The 18815-nt window shown below is 34.7% G+C and overlaps 1 protein-coding gene across 3 annotated transcripts; it reads right to left on the bottom strand.

Moving 5' to 3' along the window:
* Positions 1–386: 386 nt before the first annotated feature.
* On the bottom strand, positions 387–18507 carry LOC132747263 (SCO-spondin-like). Of its 3 annotated transcripts, XM_060736590.1 has the most exons (13): positions 18020–18506; positions 16408–16440; positions 13718–13865; positions 13014–13183; positions 12237–12296; positions 11568–11759; positions 10483–10674; positions 9160–9351; positions 8627–8803; positions 5234–6433; positions 3868–3960; positions 3327–3411; positions 387–2644 (listed from the first exon to the last, which is right to left on the bottom strand). In XM_060736590.1, exons 1-13 carry the CDS (start codon positions 18078–18080, stop codon positions 1912–1914), a joined length of 3336 nt encoding a protein of 1111 aa, XP_060592573.1. In that variant the 5' UTR covers positions 18081–18506; the 3' UTR covers positions 387–1911. The 3 variants fall into 3 exon arrangements, with proteins under 3 accessions (XP_060592573.1, XP_060592575.1, XP_060592574.1); XM_060736592.1 differs by lacking the exon at positions 5234–6433 and having other exon boundaries at positions 18020–18494; XM_060736591.1 differs by lacking the exons at positions 8627–8803; positions 9160–9351 and having other exon boundaries at positions 18020–18507.
* Positions 18508–18815: the final 308 nt, after the last annotated feature.

Below are 18815 nucleotides of genomic sequence, written 5' to 3'. Positions count from 1 at the left end.
AAGATGGAGGATTATTTGTTGGGGGGACAGGTCCCGTTCCATACTACAAGTAGTTCAGTTCCTAAAAGATGTTTTGTGCTTTGCTTGTAAGGAACCGAATCCGGTAGTCCTTTATGTTAGGAAACGTTTATAAAAGTAAATGACCAGTTGAACCTTTTTTCCTGTTCGTAAAATAAACAATGTTACAGTATAGATCGAGGTGATTTGTGCAGCGTTACAGCATAGACCCAGCGATTTTTATCCGTTTTTTTTAAGTTTATACCCAGATTTTGGTTAACATGTTACAGTTTTATAAGTGTAGCCTCAGTTTTAGTAAACAATTTATGCTTTTAACCATTGACCTGTACCTTTCCGTTTATAAGAGATAAAAATGAAAAATATTCAAAAACGTTTTTATAAATTTTATAAAGTTTTTAATATATCACGTGCATTGATAAACATCAAATGATATAGAATATAACAATTGTGAATCTGCATATTAATAACAAAATATGGCACCTACTTACTGAATCTACTTGTGTGCGCGTTTTTAACAAAACAAACACATGTTGTGGATTTTTTTTAGTAACTGATTAAATAGCCATGATTTCTTTGCAAAGTAAAATACAGACATATTTACAGCACCAATTAGTTTGACAAGGCCGTATAACCCAATCGGCCAACATCGTAATTTTCCGTAGCTTGTATTTATTTCTTACGGTATATACAATCACTATAAGGCGCGGAAAGTTAACGAAATTCTCCGAATTTTTCCGGACCTTGCGAGTACCTATGTAACAGACATGTCACAAATCTTTAGCACCACACATTTGAACAACAATATTTACAATACTATAAACTAATTAGTAAATAATTTTGAGGTGAATGCCAAAAATGAGTCGGACGCTGTTTTTGTTTACATATTTACATGTATAAACAAAAAATTTTCTATTACAAAACACAGTTTTTGATCCTTCAAAAGGTGGAAAATAAATTCATAAAAAACGCGCAAAATATCAAATAATGCTCATTATATAAACAATGAAAAAATTGTTTTGATTTTAAAGATAAACGTCTAAAATGTTTATAAACAAGCGTTTGTGTGAATGGTAGCTCTATGTCAAGTCATTTATATTTCACTACTAACATAACTTAAATCTCCGATTTAAATATAAACCATTAAAAATTGAAATAAAGCTTCTTGAATGTTAAATAATTGAGAAAAAAAAAACAAACGATTTATCATGAACACAGATTAATCACATATTTCAATCTGAACATATTTCACAGTCACTTAACTTACTTCACTGTTTGATACGCCCATAATTGACATAAAAGGATATACAGGATGTATTTTTACTGATGTTATTGTGCTATTTGAAATCTGCACAATAGCGAGAATCTGAAACAGAACAGAAATATCTCAAAATATAGCTTTGGCACGTCAAAATATTTTGACTACTCACATTGCATTGTTTATATTCGGTTTTCAGTCACATTGGCAATACTCATAATAAATGGAGACTGATGGGATGAAGGTCACCATATAGGACACATCGACAGGAGCTAGTGCAACGTCATCTGTTCACTTATCTAAACGCTTGTTATGAACATCTTACATCTTTCTTTATTTGTACATTGTCCTCTAATAGTCATGTTTTATCACGCGTAACAATGACTAAAATAGAATGAAATGGCTTGTCAACAGCTTAATAAACACGATTCAATATGTTTGCCGCCATATTTTATTAGCCATAAATTCGGTTAACTTTCAAGATACAGATCTCGATTTACGTGATCAGCACGAGTGCACAACCTAAATTACTGAACCTAATTGGTAAAGTAGAAATGAACCACTGATTTCATTTTGACACTGTTAAATTTATGCGTTGATATTTTTCTCAGTATTTGTAAAATTTGAAATATTAACGTCTAGCTTGTATCGGGAAATTCAAAAACATTGTCACGTTTAGGGGATTTCAAGTATCCGTCATCAGCCGAATCTTCCGGTTCACTGCTGATAAACCGCTTGTATCTTTCGTTATTTTCCGCATCGTTGTCACCATCTTCATTTCCGTCATCCGGAAGTGTAGCATAATCTCCTGCCAACTTATCATCCTCAAAATCGGCATCGTCTCGTTTTAGTTTTTCATTGTCAATATAATCGTACGGTGAAGGAGAAGATGAACTAGTTTTTGGTTTTGTCCCTCCTTCGGCAGAGTCGTACGGGGCAATATAGCTATCCTCATAGCCAGGGTTGTCGACACCTCTTCCAAGCTGGTCATCATTGTAATTTTCAGCAAGTTTGACTGTGTCCGTTGAAGCTCTTACATCGCCGTTTGGTTCTGCCTTTGCATTTTCTTCCTGCGAATTAAATGTGTCTAGTTTTGGTCTTTCTTTTGTTTTCGGCTTTGTTCGATTGGAGTCCATTATGACGGCATACCTGTCGCCGGTGTCTGTACTGAAGTGAGGAATATAACCTGGACTCTGTGGGGTTTCGGGGATTCCACCTACAAACAGAGCGTTTACTGCATGGCTCGGAGTCTCTCCATCATAATTGTATAGTTGGTTCTCCGTGACCGTCACATCATCACCTTGTGATATGTATCTGACAGATCTGTCACCTTCTGACGGCCGACGTTTGACCTCCTTTCTCCTCCGTCTTCTACAAAATATAATGAAAACGTTTTCAGAGGTTCAATGAATTATACCCCCTCCTCATGCCGACATGGTATTCTCACAGCGACCTGAACAGATATTTTTTGAAAACGCCTTAGTCTTACTAGAAGGTCCCTTGTCTTTTTTGTTGTTGTTAATAAAAAACTGCAAAATTCAACTTGCTGTCACAAGTCCGGATGGAAGGGAGTATTACGCTTAGATAGTCTGATATATGAACCGTGCCATGACAAAACCAACATAATGCGTTTGTGACCAGCATGGATCCAGACAAGCCTGCACATCCGCGCAATCTGATCAGGATCCATGCTGTTCGCTATCAGTTTCTCAACTTGTAATAGGGTTGGTAAGCGAACAGCATGGATCCTGATCAGACTGCGCGGATGCGCAGGCTGGTCTGGATCCATGCTGGTCGCAAACCCTTTATGTTGGTTTTGTCATGGTGCGGCTCATATATTTTAGATTTTGAAATACCATGTGCTAAACGTCCGTGACTTATCACATATTAACCTTAGACAGTGTTAGACAAACAAACCCATACAATTCCTTCATATATGTCATGTACTTTTGAGTCAGACTGCGTCCATTGGAATATGAAAGTTAAAATTAAACTAGTAGTTAAAAATAGACTATAATTATGATACATTACATTTAGTTACACTGAACATTACCTGATAAAACAGACGAGAAGGAGTAACAGAAGAAGAAGCAGCAGCAACCCGCCAACAGTTCCACCAATGATAGCCCCCATATTTGCTGAAAAATAATGTAAATACAGCCATTAGAAAGCACAACGGAATTTGAATAGAGCCAGGGCATCCTGCACAACATTGTACTCTAACCATGCTTCAAATTTACATATTAATATATGACCTTTCCAGACAATGGTATTGAATAAGTTCATCAAAATCAAGGCTGACGCTATATCTCCGATGTTCTCAGGGAAGAAAACAGTTGAAATAAACTAATAAAATACTTCAGCAGCAGCTGTTGTAAACACTGCCCTCTTTGTTAACGCAGGAACTGGTGGGTTTCAATTAATATTATGTACAATACGGTTCACGTGTATTTTAGTTTAATGTAGATAAGATATTGCATAGAAAAACTGCCGCCATTTTCTATATGATTGTGCGTATTTTGGCCTAGAACAAAATTAAAACATTGGTCATTGATGAGTCAGCTATCAAATTCAAATAAAAACATTAATCTTACAGTCATCCTCTTTCCTCTTTTTATCTACGCTAGCTTGAGTGACTGGTGTCTCTGATGAAAAGCCTGCTTGACTTGATGTTGTTTGACCAGTACCTGAATATAAAACACATGATACTCAAAACAACATGTTTATCAGGCTATAATATGAAAAAAGCTTTAACATTAATACTTAATAAAAGTTTAATAGGTTTTTTCTGACCATTTCTAGTCCATTATATCATGGTATCATGTGTATATTTATCTTTGCGTTATTCGAGCCCATGACTTGAGTTCTTAGCGCTGGATGGCCATAGTAACCGCTTTCCTTAAATCATTATTTGATAAATACATATTACATTCAACCGGGTATTGGAGAATAACCAATATATTCTATGAATGAATTCACTTCAATTTAAATCATTATTGTTGCAGCTGTTGTTACTGCTGATAATAATTTAACAAAAGAGAATTACTAGTGTGGTGGAAGAACCAGATATATATAGAAACGTTTGCAATCTTGTCTTCTTTGGTCTGTCTTTTAATATTCAACAATTACACGAGGTGGTTCTCTAGTCTTACATGTTAGAAAGCAAGCAAGGTGAAATAACCTTTCACATGGTTGCCCGAGAGATACGCTTACGTGATTTGACAAAATTGAATTGTCACCAATGGCAGTTGTAACTTATATATAACATGATCTAATACACCAGGTGACACAAAGTTAACTGTAACCGAATAATGCATAATGACGGAGAAGTTCCAATGACTTCCACAAATTGTCCAAAAACGTAAAAAGCAAGTGATTTGAACTACTTATGCGTGGCATTCTCTGATAGTTCAGGGATAGCTTGCTGCAAGCCCATTCTGTGGTAAAATGTTTAGAAGAAATAGATGCGTGCCCCTTGTTGTCAAGTTGGTGCGTGTTTTAAACATTAGATTTTGTACATAAAAATGTTAAAAAATCATTTTTGTAATCATTATTTCATAATACTAACTGAGTTACTAGATCCTGGTTAAATATATGCATCTATGTAAAAATATAAAATGCTTACGTGAATACTGTGTGATATGCAAAAGAACCATGCAAATATCAACTAAATGGGATATGTATAAAAAGTGAGATATGTACTACTACTAATTTTTCGTAAACTGATTTGTCAAAATTTTCAACCCACTCTAAAGTTACAATGTAATATAATTACATAATACATGTATTTAAGAAAAGGATTTTAGTAACTAATAATTTTAAAGAACAATTTTATACACTGGTTTAAATAATCATTTCTTTTGTACATTTTTCTTAACCTAGATGCTTAAAACATTGCTAAAGTAATTCTTAAATAGCATCCTTTACAATCAAATAAACAGTTCGGCAATGGATACATACCAGGGCACTTTGTTACATTACACACGCTTGATTGAAAATCTAAATCAGAGCAGTATTTCCCGCCATTTGCAGGGACTGGATTATTACATTCTCTTAATCTTGACTTTTCACCTATTCCACAACTTGCAGAACATTTACTCCAAGGAGACCATGGACCGAATCCGCCATCAACTGGACATGGTAACATAAAACAACTTATTTCTTCCGACGATTCTCCATAGCAGCTGTTCCCGCCGTTTTCTGGTCCCGGACTGTTACACTCTCTGATTCTTGAAATAGAACCAGGTCCACATGTGATTGAACAAAAGCTCCAAGGAGACCAAATGCCCCAGTTCCCGTTCACGGCACATTTACGCAATATACATGAAACACTTTCGTTTCTGTCACCTAAACAATAATTCCCAACATGATTTGGTTCTGGACTGTAACAATCTCTGGTTCTTGACACTTTTCCTTCCCCACATGATTTTGAACAACTGCTCCAAGGTGACCATGGACTCCATGCTTCATCATCAATACACACTCCAATGCTACATTGTCCATTTTCATAGCTATTTCCACTACAAATCTGTCCTCCATTTTTAGGAGCAGGGGAATCACATTTTCTATTTCTAGAATATGTCCCAGGTCCACAACTCGTGGAACAAATAGTCCATGATGTCCAGTATCCCCATTGCCCATTAATCGGACAACTATTTCCATTACAATCTTTAGTTTCAAGACCATATCCCGTACAAGTTTTACCTCCATTTTGAGGTATTGGGCTGTCGCAATACCTGTATCTTGTTTGGGTTCCTAATCCACAATTCTGTGAACACTGCAACCAAGGTTCCCAGCTCCCCCATGCCCCATTAACCGGACAATCGGCTTCTCCACATGTTTTGATCTCAGTCGAATCTCCTGTACAGTCAAATCCACCGTTTTGGGGATATGGGTTATCACATGCTCTGTATCGACTTTGATATCCACCACCGCCACATGTTCTCGAACAAATATTCCAAGTTGACCATGGACTCCAGTTGCCATTTATTGGACAGTTGCCAATACCACAATACTCTGATTGTATTGAATTGCCCAAGCATTGCGCGCCGCCATATAGTGGCTGAGGGTTTGTGCATAACCTCGTTCTGTTTCTGATACCGCCACCGCAAGAACTTGAGCATGTACCCCAACCAGACCAGTCACTCCAGCCACCATTCACTACAAGCATTCAAACGCTCTTTTCAGTGACTGTTTATCTATCTAGCAACAACTACAACCAGCGTCATAACTAATTCTGTTTTAACAGCAATGCATGCAAATGTAACACAATTAAAAACCAAGTGAATAACCCAATTGCATATTTTATTTTGTAACTTCTCAGAACTGACGGAAATTATCTTAACAATTTCTTGCTCTATAATTTATTCGAAAATTTTCATATTTCTCCGGGATATAAATTTATAATATAATCTACTATCAGCATAATATATTGAAAAGAAAGTAACTGTCAATAATTTTTTTTTTAGATAAATTCAAGTGAACATGATAATGTTACATTGGACGTAGAAATTAGTACCTGAGCAACATAAAGGTAAGATGGACAGAAAACAGCTGAAACAGGGAACGTTTTAAGTTTAAGTCTCGTGCCAGTTTATATTGAGTGTAATACATTCTTTCAGACATGTACGAACATGAAGCTATTTCCTGTTAATCAAAGATGCTGAGGTAAGTCACTAACACAATGTTACCAACAGATATAGCATTTAAGGGAATAACAGTAAGTTTAAGCAATAATTATTCTCACGAACTAAACAAGAATTGAACACATGTACGTAAGCAAACAGCAAATGAACCGCGTCATGACAAAACCAACATAATGGGTTTGCGACCAGCATGGATCCAGACCAGCCTGCGCATCCGCGCAGTCTGATCAGGATCCATGCTGTTCGCTTACCAACTCTATTACAAGTGGAGACACTGATAGCGAACAGCATGGATCCTGACCAGACTGCGTGGATGCGCAGGCTGGTCTGGATCCATGCTGGTCGCAAATGCACTATGTTGGTTTTGTCGTGACGCGGCTCAAATATTAATAACATCACTCTCAAACAACACTGTATAACTACTAGTGCAAAAGATGAAGCATTAGATACAAAAGCACGTGCAAGAATAATACAAGCCAAAAGCAAATATGTCTGCATTAATAGGAGACAGCATTTAAGCAAGTAAACCAGAAACAATAGAATTTTTTATTTTGCAGATGTTAAAAACAAATTATGATTGGCTAACCAACCTAGCGTTTTGGTATCGTCTGTCAGAAAACGTTTTGATTGATATATTTCTCATTACTGAACGTTTTTTTCTAATCGATAACGAAGAAGGAAGGCAATAACGAGAACTGCCACACCCGTTTCTGTTTCTTAAAGTGTGGTTATTTTCGACTAAAGCATTTTTTAAAGTGTTGTACTAGGCCTGTACCTCCTTTGATCTTACCTCTTCACCCAATAATAATAGAATACCAATCAATTTATCATGTAGGGTCACATAGAGACAAGATTAAATATGTGTGAACATTCAACCAAATTTCTAATTGGTCACGCATTAAAATGTACTGTTTCAAAAACAGTTTACGCTATATTTACCTAAATTTTCGAACACATTTGATGACAGGGTAATCTTTAACTTACCCAAATATGAAAAGTGTCTTTTTTATCAATTCAACCATGCGTTACTAAAGACCTAAACAATAAGATTCCATCTCGTAATGTGTAGTATGAATCCCCTCTTAAATGTGGAACTAAATGGTTTGGAGAAAAAAAAACACAAAAAACAAACACTAACATGTCAAGAATGTCGATACAGAAATGTGGTCCAGCCGTTTTAAAATTAACCACTAGAATCTCTTTTTATCTTGTAATTACTTTGCACTATGCTCTTTATAAACTTTAGTCAACTTGATGAATCCTTGGTTTAGTTCGACTGATCTGTTGTAATATGCATCTATCGGTAATGTTTAAAATACTAGTATCACTGACTGAACGAAGATGATGGTCCTGTATAACAACTAGACTCACCCAAAAACGTTTGCAAGACCTACCTTTTACATGTAATTTTGGTATTTAATGGAATCAATTTCAATCAAAGCAACCATTCTATAATTTTACCGATCTTTTCCTAGAGAGAAAAAATGTAAAAAAAGATGAAGGTGACCAATTAGAAAATTTGACTACGTGTAAGCATGTGCAATATCAATTGTGAGCTGCCGAGTATCAAGCATGTACAAGGATGAGCAATTATATTAACTGTATTATCGACTGAGACATAAAGGAAGTCCACTTTATAACCTGTATGACTGTGTCACTCTCTTCATTGTTTTCGTTTCTCTCATTTTGTATTAATGCACGTATTTACCTGCACAAGCATTTGTATTACAGTCTTCGGCCTGACTCGAATCACCAGGACAAGGCAGTCCGCCATTTGCAGGTGAAGGGTTTGTACATGTTCGGGTTTGTGACCTGGTTCCCCCTCCACACAATTTTGAGCAAGTGGTCCATTGACCCCAGTCCGACCAATTTCCATCTACTGATGCTTAAATGATGAAATGACACTATATATTATTTATCAATCTTTATTTGACCGTTGCCTTAATAAGAAAAGGAGTTGACTGAATGAAATGAATTAATGAAATAAGTGGTTCCGTAACTATAAATTGATAAGCAGTACAGGCAATAAGCAATTAATCATGTCACCAACAATTAATCATGTTACCCGCGCAATAAGTATTTGTAATCTTGAACTTTCTTAATAAACAATCTAAAGTACGGCTATGTTTTTCACACACACACATATTACTACACTGATGACGGTAAATGTCAGTGGCAATTCTACAACAAAAGTTACAACACACACTGGACATCACAGAACAGCACATGTATGCATGTTACCTGGACAGGCCATTTCAAAGCAGGTTACAGTTCGAGTCTCTGCTAATGCCCTATCGCCTCCAAGTGTAAGGCATTCTTCGCCTCCGTTACTGGGAGTTGGAGAATCACAGCTTCGTGATTGAGTCAGAGAGCCAGTTCCACATGTCGTTGAGCAAGAAGACGTGTTTATCCATGGCCCCCAGTCACCGTTTACTGTTGAACCAATATTAATGTTAAATCAAAATAATGTATATATTTGATACCAATTTTGAAAGAAGTCTGATAGTGAATAACGAGACGGCTCGTTTAACTGTATAATCAAAGGAACTGTATAATCAAAGGATTTCCAACTCGGCAGACATATTGCGTTATGATATACATGTAGATACAATTCTCGTAACCACTCGTAAAATTTCGCCACTCTTAGTATTTTGTGAAGATCAAGACCTATAGCATTATAATCTTGTCATTGACCGCTTTCTAAGTTATACTTTAGATCAAAACGTGAAAGTAATGAAAGATGACATAATTATGTTTTCGAGGTTTTAGTTTATACAAATTTATTTTAGTTCGATTGTGTTGGTAGCTGTAAGCTTATTGAAATACTCTCGAATCCGTTCCTGCAACCAACCAGTACTAAGCAATGATTATAAAGTTTCTTGCTCTATGAAACAACGGCTTTTTCGAGGTTTTGATGAAAAGGTTAAATGTAATATTATAATGGAAGAGCGATATTTCTAGTCATACCTCGTCCAAATAAATATTTTCAACTGAATAAAGGTACATATCTAAAAATAATAAATCATTTATTCTGTAGGTTAAGCACATTTATGGAGATGTTATGAAAGAAAGTTATAAAATGCTGCACAAAATTTCATTATAGACCTTTTTACAAGTCGCTAATTCAATAGCAACGCATAGAAGAATCTGCGCACAGGTTTTATGCGTATGACAAAAGCAAAACATACGTATATTATGCTGAAAGAATCAAAGCATGTAGTTAGATGACGTATTAAAACAAGCTATTAAAATGATTTTCTCGTGCGTCTACTGTGAATATGCAATTTGCAAGCTAGTTATAAAATGTCAAGCAACTAGACTAAGAGTCAGAATTTGTAAGATCTATAAGTTTAAAAAAGGAGTGTCCAGTCCATGTTCCTAGTTTCAAGTTTGGAGGCACTGTCGGATAATAAAAGGAACATGTCTGACATTAATTAAGAGTATGACCTTTTAAGGGTTTTTTTTAATCAAGAGTTATTGCTCAGACATATTTCTTGTACTGTTCATCAAAAATTCTACCCATGTCGGATTTAATTGGTCAAAGACGTGCAATGCATATTTTACCTGGACAAGCGATGATAAAGCATTCTATGGTTCGATTCTCTTCAAGCGCCCTATTGCCTCCAAGTGTAAGACAGTATTCACCATCGTTATTGGGAGCTGGAGAATCACAGCTTCGTGTTTGAGTCAGAGAGCCCGTTCCACATGTTGTAGAGCAAGAGGACGTGTTTATCCATGGCCCCCAGGCGCCGTTTACTGTTAAAATTAGAACACTATAATATCAGCCAAATATATTAATCTTTTTTGGATAACTACAATTCGTTCAAGCCTAAGTGCAATGAGCAAAAGTTTTATCATATTTTAAGTTTCTGCTACACATAAACAGTCAAACGCTGGTTTGCAGAGCGGGTTGTTTATATTTTCCTTGTTGTTTTTTTTTCTTCATATGAAACCCGTATAATTATACATGCCCATTTTAGAAGGTAGGAAATCAAACTCGGTCATAATTATAATGAAAAATCCGAAATTGAAAAATTTTACAAACACATTGCTTCAAAACATGACATTCTCGGACACAACCAACTAATCTGTTAAAGTCAATCTAGATTTTAATACAAGCATTTATACTGACTTGGACATATTCGGAATTGTTAGCTAATTAAAATGTTATCAGTTTTAAAGATCCTGTAACTCAATTTTTATGGTTTTATATCATAAATATAATGCTCAAATGAAGATTTATCAATATTGTAAGTTCCAAAAGCATTATTTGTAAAGGTATAACCGAATTAACATTTTCATGTTAATAAAGGGAGGTAATTAGAGATTTATTTTCTATAAAATCCAAGTCAATTTTTTCAATAAGAAATGTATGCATATATTATAATGATTACATATAATGTAGACAAATATTTGTAGTACATTTTTCACATATTCTTCGATGTTTAAAAAAATTGTTTTGGTTTATGTTTTAGAGCTATAATTATAATTATACATATACAAAATTTCACTTAAGTGTGGTAACTACCTAAAATGCAACACACAGGATCTTTAAATGGACACCCTTAAAACAAATATTGACAGCTCTAAATTTAACGAAGAGTAAATAAATTACTTATTTAATACAGTAGGGTAAGAGGTCCGCTTACCTTCACACGATGACTCACATGATACACTTCCGGTCTCTACCAAGGTGCGCGTTCCATCTTCAGCCAAACATTCACTTCCATTGTTTCTCGGATAAGGGTTGTTGCACCTCCTTTCTCGAGTTCGAACCCCAGTTCCACATGTTACGGAGCATTCTGACGTGAATGACCAGTCACTAAAACCACCGTCAACCACTGAAATTAGGACATTAGGGAAATTTACAAGACAGGTTATGTCAACGCAGTAAGTAGTCTACCTATCAAAACTTGATAGGTACAGTAAGTCAGTTTTATATTGACAATAAAATAATTATGAATTCACATATTTTATTATGTAGGACTTATTTGTCAAGAAAATGATTGCTAGAAATAAAGGACAAAAGGTACAAGTATTTCATTTTGAGGTTTTAATCATTAATGACATATTTTTATAATTATTAAATTCGGTGCATTAGGGTTAAATCCCTTTAAAAGATATTGCGAATCTTTTTCAAGAGCCACCGAAGAAGTTACCAAATAAAAGCTAGTGCCCGACGCTGCCTTGAAAAATTGACGACGGAGTATATCATGGCTTCTTGCAGTACGACTGAGTGTCGTTGCTTCTTAAAATATTTTTAAATCAGAAAATAAACATTTAATGTGTAAATGCTGTTTAAAGATATTAAAATTTACCTTCATCTGGGGCGTAGTATATTCGGTAAGGGTAACATTCCACGGTCATATCGTGTTGAGCTGTAAATGTAATAATTATTTTTTCAATCTTTTTTTTTTCTCAGATCCTATATACTTTAAATGTTTTATACAAAATTGGCATTTCAATCATTATTTGTTCATTTCTTTCGCGTCCTTTCACAAGTTTATTTATACATGCACATACAATGTATTGTTAACTGGCGCACAAAAAGCACACCTAGTAGTAACTAAATATTATTTGATAATTATAGTATATGAAACGAGTTAGTTACGAGGAAATAACACTGGCAGGGACGGCATCGAGGGGTGTTTCTGCTACAAAAAATTTACCGAGGCCAATACAAAAAAATATGATAAAATGAGAAATATTGCGATAAAACAGTTATACGAATCATGTATTACGTAATACATGAACGGCTTCCTCGATGTCGCCATATCGTTCATATACTATATTTATAATTACACAAGGCTGATACTATCTCGTGATTTATTTTAGCTATGATTACATTTAATACGTAAAAAACCGGTTATACATGTTATCAATTATCTTTAACAAATTACAATGTATGTCAATAGCTTAAAGTTCTATCTACATGAAAGCAGAGAATGTACAAATAACTTTCTAGCTTGAACAACGCTTAAGTCTTTTAATGAAATGTCCATAACGCTGTTCTGCAAGACGCAATACCCTGAAAGTTGCGATTTATAAGGACTTATTACGAAATCATATCTTGTCGAATTTTAAAATAATCTTACCGGTCATAATACCAAGACACGATAACCAGTTTCGTCTGTTATTGAATTTCTTGATGAAAGTCAAATTATTGGATCCCTGGTATTGTACCGATAATTGTTCTGTTTGACAACCCCACGTTCTATCATTCATTGTAAAATCTACTTCACAGTTCGTTATTTGTTCAATGGCCCTAAAATAAAACACACAATGACAGATTATGCTCTGTTCTGTTGAATGTAATGGCTGACACTCATTCACTCAGGATGTCATGTAACCGCAAACTTACAAATAGCTTAAATCTATAGGAAAGGTATTCTTTTACAGATATCATTTGTAATAAGAAGTTCTTACCCTGCATAATGAATTCTGTATCTCCACTGTGTTGCAAAACTATATTAAAAAAAATAGAGTAGTGGTGCATCTTCCAGATAAAAATAAGAAAATAAGATAAACTTTTGAACTGCCGCTATAAACGGTCAATAAACATGTAATATTTTAAGACAAATGGGGCATTTGTCTTCATCATTAAACTTATTTTTAAACAATTTCCACAAAAAAAAATTCCAAATTTACCGGTATAAGATTTGGCGGTTTCATTTTTGTGGATATGGTTTAAAAACAAGTTTGCTGCTTCCTTAAGTGTCCCAAACTGTTACCTCACCATTGTGAATTGTAGAAATATAAAAAAAATGTTCGCCAAATTTTCTCTTTCTCTTCTACTTACCTGTATTCAACGTTGAATGATCCTGAACCGGAAACTCTCAAAGTACATGTACATTCAACTTTGGTTAGAATGGGTGCACCGCCAGAATCAAGGTAAATAAACGTATTAGCTCGAACATTCCTATTTGTAGTTTGACACATCTTAATTGCTGAAATATAGAATATTAAGTAAATGGTAAACAAGATGCTTGTGTTGTACTTGATTCTACATTGGAATTGAGTGAAAATGGTTTTTGTCATACATGATCAAATATTTTCGGAAACGAAAAACAGAGCCTATGATCAGTGTATTAATTAGTCTTTGTGTCTATCTAGCGTTCAAATCTTCTCCTAAATATCACGGTTCAGAACTGTTCACTAACTGTATGTAACTAGAACTGCCAATATCATGGCGTGAATACCCCCGCATACCACTTTGTCAGAATCAACAGTGGCCATTTAGAGCTCAAGGACAACCTCCCTGCCAAATCTGAGGTTACTAAGCCAGTGCATTGCTAAGTTATGTATTCTACATGCTTCAAATGTGAAAATGTCAAAATCAATACATTGCGGACAGGACATTCTTAAGCAGTTGAGAAGAAAAGCTTTTTTTTGTCAAGGTCCCTGTTACCTTGACCTTAGACCCAGTGACCTCAAAATCAATAGGGGTCACCTTATAGTCATGATCAACATCCATGCCAAATATGAAGACTGTGGGTCAAAGGAATCTTAAGTTAATGGGTGGACAAACTTTTTGAAGTCAAAGTCCCTGTGACCTTGACCTTTGATCCAGTGACCTCAAAATCAAAAGGGGTCATCTACTAATCATGATCAACATCCATGCCAAATATGAAGACTGTGGGTCAAAGGAATCTAAAGTTAATGGTTGGACAAACTTTTTGAAGTCAAAGTCCCTGTGACCTTGACCTTTAACCTGGTGACCTCAAAATCAAAAGGGGTCATCAACTAATCATGATCAACATCCATGCCAAATATGAAGACTGTGGGTCAAAGGAATCTAAAGTTTTAGGGCGGACAAGCTTTTTTTGAAGTCAAGGCCCCTGTGACCTTGACCTTTGACCTGGTGACCTCAAAGTCAATAGGGGTCATCTACTTACATGACTAGCCTCCATGCCAAATATGAAGACTGTGGGTCAAAGGAATCTTAAGTTATTGGGCGGACAAGCTTTTGAAGTCAAGGCCCCTGTGACCTTGACCTTTGACCTGGTGACCTCAAAGTCAATAGGGGTCATCTACTAATCATGACTTGCCTCCATGCCAAATATGAAGACTGTGGGTCAAAGGAATCTTAAGTTATTGGGCGGACAAGCTTTTTGAAGTCAAGGCCCCTGTGACCTTGACCTTTTATCTGGTGACCTCAAAATCAATAGGGGTCATCTACTAATCATGACTTACCTCCATGCCAAATATGAAGACTGTGGTTCAAAGGAATCTTAAGTTATTGGGCGGACAAGCTTTTTGAAGTCAAGGCCCCTGTGACCTTGACCTTTGACCTAGTGACCTCAAAATCAATAGGGGTCATCTACTAATCATGACTAACCTCCATGCCAAATATGAAGACTGTAGGTCAAAGGAACCTTACGTTATTGGACGGACAAGCTTTTTGAAGTCAAGGCCCCTGTGACCTTGAACTTTGACCTAGTGACCTCAAAATCAATAGGGGTCATCTACTAATCCTGACTAACCTTCATGCCAAATATGAAGACTAAGGGTCAAAGGAATCTTAAGTTATTGGGCGGACAAGAAAAAACCGACGGACGGACGGCCGGACAGCCGGACGGACGGACGGACGGACAAGCTGATTCCAGTATACCCCCCTTACAACTTTGTTGTGGGGGGGTATAAATATGTCTAACAAACAAGATGCTCCCTTCATTTTAAAGCAGCATGCCTCCAGATTCATGCTAATTTTCATGAAAATTTTAAAAATGTATTTCAAAGTAAAATATTGTGAAGTGAACAAAGAAAGTTATTTACACATTGCAAGTGGCACTTACAGTCCACGTAAATTACCAAATAGAGGTCAACATATACATAAATACCTCTTACTGCGTTAGTAACGCAGTAGAATTATAGTGATTGATACTGCAAAAACAGTCATTAATCGCATGTTACATGTCAATAATTAATTAGATATTGAAACCTTTTACTTTTCTCAAGATTTTAATTTATTTTTCTAAAGATTGAATTTCTTGAAATAATTTGGCTCATCTGGAGGCGTGCAGCTTTAACTTGTTTAGATCATTTTTCACATTCATATTACATATCATTCAAAGCAATCAATTAAAAATGTACAACTACTCAGGACTGTACACTACTGTACAATACAGTACAGTGCTGTGTTGTGTTGTGCAGCACAGCACAGCAAAGCGTGGTACTGTAAAGTAAAATTACATGCAACACAGACTGTAATAAAAATCATTACAATACAGAACAGACTTTACAATGTATTATATTGCAATACAATAAATTTATATAATCTAAAAACAGATACAGAAAAAAACAATACGGAATATAACGAAGTATTACCGAACAATACAATATAGAAAAATACAATACGATACAGCAGTACAAAAAAACGATAATACAATACAACTTTACTTAGTTTTTATGCCATTAAAAGATTAGTTACCTTGCATAGGAATGTATCCGTACTTAGTATATATGAAATACATACTATATTATACTTACATGGTGTTTCTGTGTCATTGCAGTTATCTTGTCCTGAAAAATTATATTACACATGGATTATCAGATCTATACACAAAAATTAATTGCTGAAACAATCTATATTACGATAAAATATTAACAATTAAAACTGAAAATATAACGGTAATGAAAATCGTTAGATATTTTCTACCAAATTATTGACATATTGTACAAGTTAAGGCACCATTGGAATACAGATGTCCCGATATGCTTAGGTCGTACAGTCGGACGGCTCTTATATTATCGCTGGAGCTCCGTAATTTTAAGGGAATACTTCTTATTTCACCATGATAATGTTGTTTCGTTGAAAACGAATTATGGTAAATCGGACGAAGGAACGAACGAAAGAAAGAAAGAAAGAAAGAAAGAAAGAAAGAAAGAAAGAAAGAAAGAAAGAAAGAAAGAAAGAAAGAGAAAGAAAGAAAGAAAGAAAGAAAGGAAAGAAGGAAGAAAGAAAGAAAATATGACAAACGATTAGGTGGATGAAATATGTATCTCTAGAAAATCAAAATGTTTCCTTCAGGCTGTTGATATTTTGACCTCCAAATAGAAGAGTCGTGTCAAGCCGGACAATAGACTGAATAGTTTATTGGCAGATAACAATCCATATAAAACCTTAATAAACAAGACATTTAACCGAAACGGTCATTTATTTTTAGCATTGTACGTTTACATTTCTTATACACGGCTGAATGTTTTTTCATATGGTAACCAACCTATTTCATTATCCATCCGTGCAAAAATAATAGATCTCGATATATTTTAATGAGATACTTTCTATTTTGAGATATTTATATAACTTCATGCCCAAATTACCATTTCAATGACGGATATAAAAAAAATTGAAGCGATTTAAAAATACATTATGCAAGCTGCTTTTAAAAAGAGGCGACTTTCTGAAACGCCCAAAACACACTGGGTGGATATGTATGTCGATGGCAAACATTTTGCATTAAATTTCAATTTAAATTGTAATTAGAGACCCACTTGTTGTGTGTTAGGGTTGAAAGGTCAAATCAACAAAGGTCAAGACATACAATGCATTTATAACGAAAAAAAGTAAATTTTCAAACATATTTTCATGTGTTTATATGTCAGTTTTGATTGATATTAAATGTAAGCCTACAAACATAACATGTAAGTTATAAATTCGTGAATTGCAGTTTGTAAATATAGACTATAGTTTGTTGTCTTTTATTTTTGTTGACGTTATTTGTAATCGTGAATGAAAATTTAAAAAAAAATCGGACAAAGGACAATTTTGATATTCAAACGCAATTGAATACTCTGTCAAACGATTGTCGGCTACCTGATGTAAAATTACGTAGTGAAACGCAATTCCTGAATTAAATCAATTAAAAATGAATATCTCAATAAATTTTCAACTGAATAAAATAAAATTATAGGAATCTTACCTAAAACAGGCGTGAAGCAGACGACAAACACAACGCGTTGAATTATATAGTTTTTAACAATAGATCTATATTACTTTTAAAGTGAAAGTAAATTATGTCAATTAAAAATGAAAATCTCGATAAGATAAATTAACAACATATTAACATAAATAAATAAAATAGAATTGTATCAATCTTACCTAAAACAGACGTACAGCAGACGACACACACGAGAAGTTGAATTACAGATTTAAATTCCATAATTTTTTTAACAATAGACACTCAGTAAGTATGCTGTCCACTGTGTAAATGATTTAAAACAACCGAATCCACAACACTACGCAGCATTTAATTAGCATAATTCATAATTCATTAATGCTTTAATGTTTGATCAAATGCCGGTTGCTCATCACACACAAACAACACTGATGACAATTAGTAATGAAATCGCATTATCTTACTTTCGTGTAATTTCTCATCCACGAAATTTGTCGTCTGTCAACCGCATCTTTTCAAACTGTTGAAGAAATTGTTTATAAAAACTTTTAAACCACGTATACTGAAGGTTGACAATAAAATAACACGAACCCTGTAACATAAGTATGTCATTACTTGATAGAACAGTCGGTCCGCTGCATTTTAAAAGTCGTCTGCGAAGTTGAATTAGATATTATCCATTTCAATATCCTAATTATATATGTATATATATTTTTATACAACCAGGAGTTTGTAAACACATGTATACATACGCAACACTATTTTGCTATTGAAAGAAGTACCAAATCCGATAAAATTGTTTGGGTTATTAATTGCCTATTTGCTATTTTACAAAAAGTTCAAACAGAATATTATTTGCATTTTATTCAGTAGGTTTTTGTTACCGTTTGACATATCATGCAAATCTATATCCTACCAGTAAAATAAGGAAATCATGAAAATATACCTATATATATATTTATTTTTATTGTGATTGACTTTTTTCACGATTTAAACATA

The sequence above is a fragment of the Ruditapes philippinarum genome, unplaced genomic scaffold, assembly GCF_026571515.1.
Source record: "Ruditapes philippinarum isolate M1 unplaced genomic scaffold, ASM2657151v2 ctg7_1_1_1_1, whole genome shotgun sequence".
NCBI lineage: Eukaryota > Metazoa > Mollusca > Bivalvia > Venerida > Veneridae > Ruditapes > Ruditapes philippinarum.
The sequence above is the reverse complement of the archived record's forward strand: the minus strand, read 5'-3'. Positions and strand labels throughout refer to the sequence as shown.